Source organism: Talpa europaea, assembly GCF_964194135.1.
Source record: "Talpa europaea genome assembly, chromosome: 3".
Lineage (NCBI taxonomy): Eukaryota > Metazoa > Chordata > Mammalia > Eulipotyphla > Talpidae > Talpa > Talpa europaea.
In genome coordinates this window covers 5,458,946-5,472,286 of record NC_140069.1, presented here as the reverse complement: position 1 = coordinate 5,472,286, position 13,341 = coordinate 5,458,946, and the positions used below count along the sequence as shown (strand labels likewise).

General features: G+C 54.7%; 1 protein-coding gene across 1 annotated transcript in view; it reads left to right on the top strand.

Annotated features, from left to right (window-relative positions):
- The window catches only part of TG (thyroglobulin), a gene marked incomplete at its 5' end in the record, with an annotated part of 169,129 nt that overhangs the window by 41,179 nt on the left and 114,609 nt on the right, over positions 1–13,341 (top strand). The window contains 6 exons of the mRNA XM_084229744.1: positions 53–168; positions 1,472–1,580; positions 1,856–2,047; positions 4,817–4,981; positions 9,964–10,029; positions 11,724–11,804. Of these exons, the coding sequence (XP_084085870.1) occupies positions 53–168; positions 1,472–1,580; positions 1,856–2,047; positions 4,817–4,981; positions 9,964–10,029; positions 11,724–11,804 (729 nt within the window). The remainder of the gene's footprint in view (positions 1–52; positions 169–1,471; positions 1,581–1,855; positions 2,048–4,816; positions 4,982–9,963; positions 10,030–11,723; positions 11,805–13,341) is intronic.

Here is a 13,341-nt window from a genome sequence, read left to right as displayed (position 1 = left end):
TGCACTCAGCACCAGCTCAGGGACAGGCAGTGACTGTCCAGTGTGCCTGCAGACTGTGCATTGGATGAGGCCTGCAGCTTCCTCACGGTGGCCACAGTGGGATCAGAGGTCTCCTGTGATTTCTATGCTTGGACAAGCGACCACATCACCTGCGTGACAACTGGTCAGGTGGGTCACAGTGTCCGCGTGGCAGTTCTTCCCTTTCACCCCTGTCCATTCTATAGAAGCAAAGTGAATGCAACCCAGGATATTGGGGTGGTGCAGTGAGCAGCCAGTAGCTGATCCTGGTACCTCTTCAAAGGGGTTAGACTGGGACACTGAGGCTGCAGTAGAGCAGAGGTGGTTCAGGGTCTGAGCTGTATCATTCCTGACAAATCCATTCGAGATAATCTTGACCCTGAACTGCTCCCACCCCCACACTTCACCAGCTCAGCTCATCAGGCAGCCAGGGCCAGGATGCAATGGGCCACTCTCTGGAGCCTATATAACTCCTAGCCCACTGAGTTCCAGACCCCAGCATTCTTTTCGTTTGGAGAAGTCAAATATGGTTATAGTTTAACAAGAAAAAAGACCACATGAAGTTTCTGTTTCTGTAAGTCAAAGCTGGTAGGATATTGGCCATTCCACTGTTACCATGAATTTGGGCAGAAGGGTGGACAGTGAAAAGCAGGTCTCCTATCTGCTCACTCCTTCACTGCTAAGCATATGCAAACTCCATTTTTACTCTGCAGTGTCTTCTGGATCCTTCCAGAAAATGTGTGTGTGTCTATAAGCATCGTTTTTTGTTTCCTTATGTGTTAATGTTTTATGGGACCTTTTCTTTTCTACCTTGATTTTTTCACACACATTTCTGCATCTTAGTAATTAACCTTGTTCTTTTTAATGATAACAAACCAGTCCATTTTGTGGATACAGGGCCTTGTTACAAAGGCAGGGCTAAGGAGAGTGGCAGGCCTCTGGGAGTCTGGCCTCCCCATTTCCAAGCTGCAAACCCTCCTTTGGCCCTCCCTGGTGACAAGCTCCACGTGCTCAGAGTTTCCATGAGCCTCTCTTCCCCATACTCCCTTCTCAGCCTCCCCGAGAATCACTGGACCAAGTTCTTAAGACACTCCTGTGATGCCCAGTCTCCATCTCTGCTGCTTGCTCTGCTTAAACCCCCTGCTTCCACCTGACCATCTCTTACCTATACATCAACACCCACCCAGATACTCTTTTCTAGCTGCCTGTTCTCAGCAGCATTAATCATCCTGTCTTCCATAACGGCTTCCCCTCTGATCACGTGTGTCTCTGCAGCCAACACCTGGGACTGGGATTTGCTGCTTACTGCGTGTGCCAGTGGAGGGTCAGAGACTCATGTGCAGGAATCTTCCCTAACGCCCTAGGCCAGCGCCTGACCATGTTTAGAGTTTGACAGATGCTTGTTGAGTCAATCACTGTAGCAGGTGATAATGCAGCCTCCTTCCATCCCCAGGACCAGGATGCTCTGGGCAACTCCAAGGCCACCAGCGTGGGAAGCATTAGGTGCCAGGTGAAAGTGCGCACAGGAGCGCCAGAGTCTCCGGCTGTGTTTTTGAAAAAGGGTAGGTTGGTGGAGCTGGGTGGCTCCGGTCCTCGGGGCTCCACGTGGGGCTCAGTGTTAGGGGCTGATACTGTATTTCCTTCTTAGTGTTTGTTATTTTACCCCCCCTCAGCTCCTGCTCTCTGGGCAGAGCCACGTGGAGTTCACCAAGGTGGGGAGCAGCCCCCCCGGGCCACACGCTGCCCGGCACCAGCTGGGGTCCGCTGTCATGCCCCAGCCAGCGCGGCCTCACTCTGCTCTGCTTCGAAAGCTGTAATTTTCCTCCCTTCTCCCCAGGCCAAGAATTCACCACCACAAGCCAGAAGAGTTTCGAACCAACCGGCTTCGGAAACGCGCTCTCCGGCCTGTACAGCCCGGTGCTGGTCTCTGCCCCGGGGGCCAGCCTGACGGAGGCGCATGTCTTCTGTGTTCTGGCCTGTGGCAGAGACCCGTGCTGTGACGGCTTCATCCTCGCGCAGGTCCAAGCAGGTAACGTGACCGTGGACAGCGGCCCGGCAAAGGACAGGGAGCGGGCGGGGTCACGGAGGCCAGACGGCCGTGGGCAGGGGACGGCGGCTTTCACAGACCTACGCCAGGGACGCACCCTGGCTGCTCCCTGCGGCCCAGACCTTGCTCCCCGTGGCCCAGGCCGTGCTGACTGCGCGACACGGAGTCCTCCCTTGCTGCTCCCTCCGGGGGAGACTATGAGATCCGTCTCACAAATAGAGAAATTGAGACGTAGTCTTTGTTCAGGGCCACGCAGCTTGGAAGGTGATGGCACCGAGAGGTCATTCTAGGGGACAGCAGCTTACACCGTGCCACCGTGGGAGCCTGGGCTGCCAGCATTGGATCAAAAGTGGTAGCTCATTCCCATCACCCAGGAGCATTTATTCAACAGTCATCGACAGCACCTGCTGTGTGCCCGGTCCTGTGACAGACAGGACTGGAGTTTCTGGTTGACTCAACCGTAGGGATGAAATTCTGCCTAGAGAAGTAAATCCAGGTACTCGGCTGCATGGCCTAGTGGCCGAGAAGGGCTTTATGCCAGACACACCCGGTTGCTGGTTGTCACTCTGTCTCTTTCTGGCTGTGCAGCCTTAGACAAGCTGCTGGAACTATCTAGATTGCAGTTCTTTTGTCCATGAAATGGCCATCTTGATAGTCTCTGTTTTTCTTTTTGTTATAAAATAATGGGTGAGTCGTGCTGGCCATGGGTTTGGTTCCTGGTATGCTAGAACTTGACCTCTTTCAAGACCCTCATTTTCAGTCAATTACAAACTTTGATTGGCCACCATATGTGTGCAAGCCGATGTGCTAGGTGTTGGGCCTCAACAGGAGGAGCTTAGAGTCTAGTTGAGGACACAGGGTGCCCTGTGAGGACCGTGGCCTTCACTCTGGTTGGTGCTGTCTTCCTGCACATGTGTATCCAGCACAGCCCCGCACCAGGGTCCAGAAACAAGGTCGCAAGAACCGGGATGTGCAAAGCAGAAAGTGCGAATGAGGACTGGGTCGTCAGAAGGCACAGGGTGAGGAGGTGGAGGGGATGGGCTGGTCCCCAGTGAACCCCTGAAGAGCAGGTAGACACCTGTGAGTTTCAGAGGACGAGGGCCAGAGAGGAAGGCAGAAGCCCAGGAGAGTGCAGCCTCCTGGAAACCAAGGTGGAGCCGGTGGATGGAGGGAGGAAGTTTGTCAACAGTTTGGAATGTGGCTGAGAGTTCAGACAAGGGGATTAATGAAAAATGCTGAGCTAGCTCACCGCCATCGTGGCGGCGAAGATGAAGTATTGTTGGCGGGTGACGTGGTAACCTGGATTGGAGTTAGTTGAATCCTGAAAATTCATCTCAGGATTTGTGCTCTGCCATGAGAGGGTGTGCATGCATGTCAGTGTTCAGGTGAGCCAAAAATATGGATGGATGGATAGAGAGATAGAGATACACACATGCACATACACACATGCACACACATGTGTATGCCTTTATGTATTTCTATATTTAGAAACACAAAAGTTCTAATCCCGCATGCCTTTTGCCTCTTTGATCTAAATGTCCTTTTCTGAGGACACCACAAACTCCCCAGATGCTCATTCACTTGACCATATGGTTTTCTGAGTGAAGATGTTGACCTCACATTCCTCGGGATCATATAGAGCAGGATGGATGTGCTCGCGGGCAGGAAGCCCGCAGAATCCTTTTTCCAGGACATTTCTGGCGGGCGCGTGCATGCCTCTCCCTGCAGGCCCAGCCCTGATCTGCGAGTTCTGGAGCGCTGAGCCTCCTTGAGAGGCTGAGCGTGAGGCTGTATTCGAGACACACATAAAACACCAGGCAGATGTTTTCCTCAGTCTTGTCTCATAGGCAGATTTGGAGTTTAATTTGTAAAATCTTGGCTAGATCTTCTGATGACCAGGAACAGGTCTGCTATGTCCTTCAGTGGCCATCTGGAAAGTCATTTAACTTTCTGGTGGATTCTCTCTGCTCCCCAGCCCTCCCCCAGCTATGCTTCAGCTTCCTCCAACCTCCAGCCCCTAAATGGCTTTGTTTGCACTGATGGTAATGAGACTTCATGAGGCTTCTGTGCCTCTGTTGCAGCTGAGGCTACTTGGAAGTGGTGCTTAGTGGTCCGAGGCTTGGGGGTGGTTTATGGAAGCTGCAGTGTGAGGTCAAAGGACTTCTCATCTCTCTCGGCGCTCCCCCTTTCAGACACGTAGAGTCTTTCTGACACGTTAGCACAGAAGCAGAAAGCTGCATGGATCTGGGAGCAGGAGAAACATTCCCTGCTTAGCATGGATTTCTCTGATTCTGGCTTTTGACCTGCTGCTGGGGGAGGGCGGCCGGGACTCAGGATTCCTCTGAGAGCTCAGCAGGCTCTTCCCAGGCCCCTGCCTTCCTCCACCCCACACCCCAGCCTGCACCCGCCACTCCCCTGATCTCAACAACTGGAGACCCTTTCTCCATTTCTGTGCCTCAGTTTCCCCATCTGCGAAGCCAAATGCTCTACCTTGGTCAGGGATGCTGGAGTCTGGCTGAGCACTAGACGCTTCTGGGGTGCTATTGACAAATACTAGAGCTGAGTGCTGGTGAGACGACTGCAGCATCACAGGGAAGAACCACCCAATTAACAACCATTTTGCCAAGTCCCATGTCTCTGTCCACTCCCCAGTATTGGCACCTGCCCCTCTCTTACAGCGTCTCAGCACAGACGTGGGTCTGAGGGACCTGGCACACCCCCCCACAACTCCTCCATCTTGTCACTCTGCAGGCCCCATCCTCTGTGGGCTGCTGAGCTCCCCTGATGTCTTGCTCTGCCATGCCGAAGACTGGGGTGGCCCATCTGCAGCCCAGACCAGCGCTGCCTGTCCCAGCGTCACGTTTGCCCAGGGGAGCCGTCAGGTGACGTTGCGTCTGGGAGGCCAGGAGTTCAAGGGTAAGTCTTCCCTTTGCCCACGTTCCTGTACAGCTGGCACTGCATGCCAGCCAGGTCTCTGCTACCTCACTTGAGCCCTGCCCCGCCCCTGAGGAATTCCTGGTTCTGAAAAGAAAGAACCCAAAAATGCTGCATGAGGAGCAGCCAGAGCTGCCACACAAGAGCTTTGATGGGCCTCAGTGCTGCAGGCGGCTGAGCTGTCCTGCGCTGGGGGCTGACCACATAGCACCGCCCGTGGTCAGGATGGGGTGGTCAGGATGGGGTTCAGCCTCCCCCAGAGCTGGTGAGAAAGGCAAATTGTCAGGCCCCACACTGACCCCTGGGGGCCTAGGACTTGGCTGGGGTGACCGAGCTCTCTGGATTATGCTGTGCCCACTAAGTTTGAGAGTCACTCAAGTTTCCCTTCAACCCAAAGGGTCTTAATTTATGGCCAGAACAGGCCTGGTTCACTCACCTCTTCCAGTCCTAATATGAGGTTGGGGGGATCTGGCTCCAGTTGCCTCCTCTCTGCTTTTTATTTTTATTTATTTATTTTAAAAACTGAATTTTTTTAAAAGACTTATTTATTTATGCATACAAGAGCTGGGGTACAGGCCAGAGATGTGGGGGGGGGGGGGGTGAGAGGATTCACCAGAGACAGAGCGGGGAACAGAACAGGCAGACTGATGAAATACACTGCTGAGGGGAGCAGCGGGCGAGACAGGAGAGGTCTGCTGTGCCATGGGGTTTCTCCCTGGCCAGCCAGGGATCGAACTCATTCTGCAGAGGCTGCAGATTGCTTCATAGTGTGGTGCTTAACCCCTTGCACCACCAGGGAGGCCCTCTCTGCTTTTTAACTGAGCTCAGAACTCAGGTGTTTCCAATGCTGCCTCTGATTTGGGAGGGGTGAAAACACTTGCAGGTCAGCCAGGTGAGCTGAACATGTGAGGGAGGTCAGGAGTGCTTTTTTTTAGGGAGCTTCCTGTCTCTGCAGGACATGGTCCTCCAAGGACTGAAAGGGACCATCTCTTGCCTCTTGGAGACATCCCAAAGACCTCAATGCACCGTAGCTGAGGGGTTCTAGTGGAGGTTCTCTCACCTCCTCCAAAAGCCCGCCTGACTACCCTCCAGAGCTTATTGCTTCCAGCTTTGCAGAGCTGCTTCACACAGGCTTCGCAGAGGGTGATGGGCAGGCCTGCCCTTTGCCCTTTGCCTGTAGACTTCCCTCACCAGCTAAGCGGAGAATCTGCCCCGGAATGAATCCCCGATTTGGATACTGATGGTGTGATCTTAAACAAGTCAATAACTACCTCCAGGCCTAATTGCTTGTTTATAAAATGGGGAAAAGACAGCTCCATTCTCACAGGGTGTTGTAAAGGGGAAAAGTGGGTGACTGTAGTGACAGCAGCAATTTCTGCCATCAGTCTACTCTGAGCCAGGTGGGGCTCGGGAGGCCTAATAAACTCAGGAGTCCTCGCCTCCGCATAGAGAGGGGAGGGGCACTGCTGTCATCTCTCTCCCCACTTTACAGCTGAAGGAACTGAGGCACACAGAGGAAACCACCCAAAGTCTCAGGGCTCCTAAGCAGAAGGGCCCTCCAGGGCAGTTGGTAACAGCTTCTGTCTGGGCACTTACAGATCATGCATAGAACTTAGTGGAGTGTCTGACACATAGCGTAGTATTAGATGAGATGATAGTGTAAAAAAAAGTTATTTTTGTTATATTTTAAGAACTGGGCTGTGTCTTCCTAATTGCTGGATTCACATCATGGAGCATTGTAGAGGCAGGAATGGGCACGGTGCAGGTTTTCTAGGATCCCATGCAGACCGGGTAAAGGAGGAGTCAGAGCCCTCAGGGGTTTTGCAGGTCTTTTATTGGGGTTCACCAGGCATATGGCAGGCAGGGGTGCTGGGAGGTTGGCAGGCCTCCCAGCCCCCAGCAAATCCTCACTCTATCTGGGCTCTCTGGCCTTCTCTCTGCTTCTCTGCTCTTCCGTTTGTTCTGCTGCTTCTTGGCTTCTCTTTCGGCTTCTGCTGCTGTTGGCGTCCCCGTGATGCCGCCCTTAAAAAAGCCCAGTCTCAGCCCAGGTGAATCCCATCTACCTAGGCCCACACCCTACTCCAGGTGCTGCCATCAGGCATGCATTCAGGACCGCAAGATCCGTCATCTATCCTGATGGCGGGAGGGCAGAAAAGCCTGACATTTTTTTTCCTTACCCTGCAAGCATGAAGCCTGGTATGGAGACACAATTATTTGGAGTGTGTATTTACCAGAGCCTGGAAGAAAAAGATCTCAGAATGTGGCATTCCATAAGGCTTAGTTACTTTTGGATTCAAAAAAATCAGATAGTTTATTTATGTGATGAGTAGTAGGCATATGACATCCATTACCCTCCAAGGTAGGCCGGGGTGAAAACAAGCACGTGAAGAAAGGCACTCGATGAGTTCATGGGCAGCGAATCGAGCTTGGCGTGGAGCGCGTGTGTGGGGTGTGTCCAACAGGGAGGCTCGCGCTCTGGCTGCCCCTCTGAGAAGGCGTGATCCCCAAGGGGCTTTTGAAGTTTTTTTTTCCCCAGAGTCCTGTGTGTAGGGGTACATTGGGAGATGCAAACTAAAGCTTAAAGAGAGGTTCTCTTCGATGGGGACTTCAGGCAGCCTGAGGTCTCCCTGTGAAGTTCCAAATTGGAGGTGACCTTCTACACAGACTATCAGGAGGCCCCTCCCCTTGGGACAGCAGAACCTAGATCCCGTCCTTCCTATAGGAGAGCTCAGTCTTGGAGCACAATTAACCCCCCAGGAAAATAAATATGGTACTTTAAGTTCTTACTAAAGAGTGACTAGCTGATAGATACCCTTTCCAACAACCTCTCTCTCTCTCTCTATATATATATATATATTTTAAAGATTTATTTATTTATACAAGCACTGGGTACAGTCAGAAGCGCGGGAGGGTGAGAAACTACACCAGAGCCAGAGCGGGGAGCAGAGCAGGCAGAAGGACCGAAGTACACTGCTGCGGGGAGCAGCGGGCGGCAGGAGAGGTCTGCGCGCCATGTGGGACCCTCGCCCTGCGACCAGGGATCAAACCGGCGCTGCAGAGGCTGCGGGAAGCTTCACAGCCCAGCGCTCAACCGCTGCGCCACTGGGGAGGCCCCCAACAACCAATACTGAGGGAGGGAAAGAAGAGTGAGGGAAGATTCCAGGGCTCTGAACAAATGAGGGAGAAAATGGATTGAAAAAATGCAGGCGGAACCACTGACCATAAAGACAGACTGTCCTCCAGTGCTGGTGGAGACCAGCCTCGTCCTTCCCCCTAGGCGGAGGGTTAGATGGGGGTGAGAAGACAGACTCTGGAGCACAGCCCAGGACCCAAATCCCAGCATGAATGCTCACTGATTCCTGACCTTCCTAGCGGTCTTCCAAGTTATAAAAGGAGGACAATGACAGCTTCTGCCTCTTTGGAAGTTGGAAGTTGGTTGAGGGAAGGCTGCACGTGGAGCACTTGGAATCGTGCCAGCACTGGACAACTGTAAGGACAGGAACAGGGCACTGAGCAAGTTTTCTGTGACCCAGCAGACCAGGTAAAGGAGGAAAGAGTCCTGGAGCCCTCGGTGGCTTTGCAGGCTTTTATTGGGATTTACCAGGCACACGGCAGGCAGGGGTGCTGGGGGGCCGGGAGGCTGGCAGATCTTCCAGCCCCCAACAAGCCTTCTCTCCTGCTTCCGTTCATTCTCGGCTTCTGCTGGCGTCCCCGTGACGCCGCCCTTATAAACTCAGTCTCTCAGCCCAGGTGTACCCACTTCAGGTGCCCGCCATCAGGCATGCATTCAGGACCACAGGGTTCCCTCATCCATCCTAATGGCGGGAGGGCAGAAAAGCCTGATACTTTCACCTTACCCTACAACAACCCATGAGACTCTAGCACCATCATTATTCTCTTTGCAGAAGCAGAACCAGAACCAGATGGAGGCACACCTGGTATCTGTGGCTCACCTCCCTGGCGTAGAGGGTGGTTGTCCGCAGGGTCATTTTAAAAGTTTGAGTTTGCCACAGTTCATTGTTAAACTATCCCTCCTGAAACCTAGTTTCACACCTTTCACATAAGAACCTATGTACCTCCTGCCATTTGGGGTGGGTGGAAGTCAATGTGCATGACCCTCTCCTAGGTGTGGCAACTAAGAGCAAGGGGTGAGGAACCAGGCAGGTGGAGGGTGAACTCTTGCATCTACCTCTGGGTTTTGGTCTTCACCTAGAAATTAGGGGCAAAAATGTCTACCTGTGAGACTTAACCTAGACATTATGGTCTTGGGTAAATGACAACGGCTCTTAGTAATTAAAAACAAACTCTCATCATTTCTTGGTCTCAAGTTGGGAGCCAGCTGTCTCCTGTTGTGTCTTCTACGACTGATGAACTCTTTTCTCAGCCCTTCCCATCACAGGGGAAACTGGCAGCAATTGAAGGTAGAACAGAGGCAAGACAATAAACCCTAACTGTCAAGAAATAGTGCGGCAAAGCCAATCTTACCAGGGGAGTGTAGTTTGGCAGAAAAAAAAAATTCAGTTATATTGATAAATATTGGCAGCTTTGCCTCGTAGGGGACTGCTGAGAGGCCAGTTAATACACATTATTGCAAGCTCAGAGTTACCATCCCTGTGGCCAGCGAGAGTCTCAGAGGACTGAAGAGATGCAAAGAATGAACACGGCAGTCAAGTGCCCCATGAACTCTGCTCCCCTTAGGCCATTGTCAGTCCCTCGAGTGAGTCTGTGTCACAGCTCACGGTCCCTCTCCAGTCATCCCTTTGGTGACCTCTGCAAGACACCTGGGCCTGATTGGCCCTGGTTTTGTAGCACAGCATGGGGAGAACGCTCCAGCAGGCTTTGGGGGCGCACCTTTGTGGGAAACAGAGTTTCAGGCCCAGGAGGGGCCAGGGCAGGAGGGGAGCAGAGATGGTGATGGCGGCCGACCTGACTGCATGCTCACAGGAGAACCACTCTCTTTTCAGGTCTGACGCACCTGGAGGGAACTCAAGACACCTTCACCAGCTTCCAGCAGGTTTATCTCTGGAAAGGTAATCTCTGCGGGGGGGGGGGGGGGGGGGAGCAGGACACGGGATCATGTGACATCCCCTACCCAGGCCACCTCCTCAGGGAGAAAAGTGTAGATTTACTTTCCAAGTGAGAGCTTGGTGTGAAGTAAGGGGCCTCAACCCTCCTCAGACAAGGCACGGCCAATGAAAAATGTGAAAAGCATGGAACCCACGGATGGGTGGGGGAAGGGAGCCTGGTTCCTGGGGGTCGCGTTTGCTGGCCACAGGCCTGGTCACTAGGATGAGGCACTGAGGCTGCTGCAGCATCTCCCAGGGACTCAGCCTCACCCTCAGGTGCCTCTCCCTGAGGCTGGAGTGTGGGGACAGGGCAGATTCGCCACGACCTCTTGCTTAGAGGCAGTGGCCCTGTGTGTGTGTGTGGGGGGGGCGGGTTGGAGGCTCAGGTTAAGCGCAGGTGTGGCCTCTCGGGCCTCCACTAAGTTTGCTGAACCCTGGCCAAGAGCCCACCTGGAGCCATGGCGTGGGAGAGCGTCAGGTGAGCCTGAATGACGTGGGAGGAGAGGTGCGCACGCCTTGGCCTCGGGCCTCAGGAATGCAGACAAGAGCGGCCTGTGTCCAGGCCATCGGCCCCACCCCCCGTGGCAGGAGGAATGACCCAGTGTCTCTCGAGCCTCCTCTTCTCACTGCCCCACCCCCTCTGTCTCCTGAGAGGCAGCAGTGAGCTGCTTCTGTGCTTGTGCGACAGTTGGGGGGCACAGTGTAGACTTGGGGTACAGGGTGTGGATTTGGGTCCGTTGCTCACTCCTGAGGTCAGAACCCTGAGCTCCACACCCTGTGGGTGACATGTGGTGACCTCGTACGTGGTGTGAGCGCTGGTGTGGCCCTGTGTGCCCAGAGCTGAGGACGGAGCCCGGAGGGTCCCAGAGGCTGGTTCACTCACACCAGAGGTGTCAGTGGTGGGGGGGCTGCGGGCGGAGGAAGGAGGCAGAGGAAGATGCTGAGGGGGCACTAGCCTCGTCTTCACTTTGAAGTGCTAGAATGAACCGCCACACCCTTTCCTCACTTGGCCACGGCTATAACGCGGGCGTATCGAGGGACGACCTGTGGCTCATTTTTTCAGACCCAAAAAATGAGACTTGGAGACCTCGAGTGAGTCCGGCAGGTCCTGGGGCTGACACCCAGATCTGGGTGCCCAGTTACGAAAAATTTCTGGCACATTAGATGTAGCTGGTGAGAAAGTAAGGCGTTGCTTCTCCTCGGGACATCTTGCTAACTGTGGGCGAGCAGGACCCCCGGCTCCTGCCAGACTCTGCTTTTGGAAGACTTGCTCCTGACATGGACACTTTACTGAATTTGTCTAATTCCGATGCACCCAGTACCACGTGGGTGTCCTGGCACACGCGAACTCACCCCTCTGGGTCTGTTTTTTGCAAACCCTGCTCCTGAGCATCGTCAAGACCGACGCTGATGAACATACGCTGTGGGGGCCAAAGCCTTTGCCAATGTCACTGTCAAGGACCAGCCTTGTGCCGAGGGGTGGCGGCGTCTGAAAAGGCTGAGCTGTGCAGACCCTGCCCCTGGGTGAGGCTGCATCTGTCCTGGGTACCCCAATGTGGGCCCTGAGAATTCCCACGTGGCATTACCATTTGGCTGACCAGAGGAGGCCTCCCTTCTCCTCCCCAGCCTTCGACCACCCTTTGTCTTTTCCCTCCTAGATTCTGACATGGGGTCTCGGTCCAAGTCTGTGGGATGCAGAAGAGAACCAGCAGTGGGGCCAGCGCTGGCGGTGGACCCAGGTACCAGACACGACCCTCGTCCTGGATGGGGGTATAGCTGTGGAAGTTAGAGGGAAGCCAAGAGGGTCCTCAGTGAATCTGCAGCCACAGACTCCCCTGTGAGCTCTGACCCCACTATCCACTTCATAAACACGGTCGTCTCCTCAGAGGGGCCATCGGCACTGAAAGTGAGGTGAGGCCCCTGCCAGGCCGCCACTGCTGTGGGGAAGGAGGCAGCCATGGGGAGCCTCCCGAGCCCATGGCTGGCATCCAGATTTCTGTGCAACCAGCCATGGCTTCCCCCCTGAATCCAGGGTGACCGCGACCCTCACTTGCGGGGGCACAAGAGTCCCCTGCTACCCTGCTCCTGGGTCTCCTGGCTGCCAGGCCCTGCTCCGGGCCAGTTTATGCATCGTCTCTCAAAGGTTACAAGGCTGTGGATCGGCGTCCTTATTCCCATTTAACCAAGAGATACGTGGGGTCCCTCCCTTAATCCAGCCCAGCACTAAGTGAGCAGCTGTGCCAGGGTCAAGCTGGGGTCAAGCCAGCCAGCTGACTGCAAAGCCTGGGCCCTTCTGGAACCCAGCCTCACGGCCCAGACGTAGGCAGCGTGGGCTTGCAGCCCCTTGACAGGCTGCCCCCTGCTTATACAACACACAGGTTTTGCTTGATTTGCAGAGAAGAATTTTAATTTTTTTAAAACTGAACCAGTATTTTAAATTGGGAGGTTTTATGTACACATTCAGATGTCTGGCTTCTCTGGGGGAAGTTCTGGCCACAGCGGCCTCCCACCCACCCCGGGCTTCCATCCACTGGGCTGGGGATGCTGGTGCTGCAGGGGATCCTGCAGGCCCTGCCTCCCCGGGCACTCCTGTGACCCCAGCCTTCTGGGGCCTTCCCGGGGCTGCCACACAGTTCAGCCAGTGTCACTGTGAGTGGTTCAGTGGCGTCGAGATCATCTGTAAAACCCATCATCAAGCTCTGTGCCAGGGTCTGTGCAGAACCTATGGTGCAATCCTGGCGTCCCTCCAGCAGCTCTGGGCCCGGCCCAGGGCCTGGGAAGGCCTTGGGGGAACAGACCAGCTCAGCCCCAGTGTCCTGGTCTCAGCTGGTTCCCTTTCTAGGCTGAGGAAGACAAGGCCCTCGTGGGAGGAGCCCCTTGAGCCCCTCCTCTGCGGGGGTCCCTGCAGCTTCTCCTGGTCTGTGTCCCCGGGAGAGAGCACCTCTCGGATTCAAGGCCCAGAGCAGAGTCTCTCCTTCCTGCCTCAGCTTCCTGCAGTGAGCGAGCCCCCAGACGCACAGGGGAGCCAGGCAGGCGGCCTCCTCTCCGGAAGCCCCTTCATGGGGAGCACAGGGGCCTGAGGACAGCAGGAAACGAGCCTTCCTAATGCGGCGCAAGCCAGGTCTACACTGGTGGCCGTGGTGTTCATCCTCTCACCCCAGAGGCTGCGCTGCCCACCTGCTGCACTGGACTTTCCAGACTAGCGAGAACTGCAGCCACGGGAGGCCCCGAGGCAGGGGCTGTGATGGGGACGGGGCCGTGTCCTGTGGGAGTGAG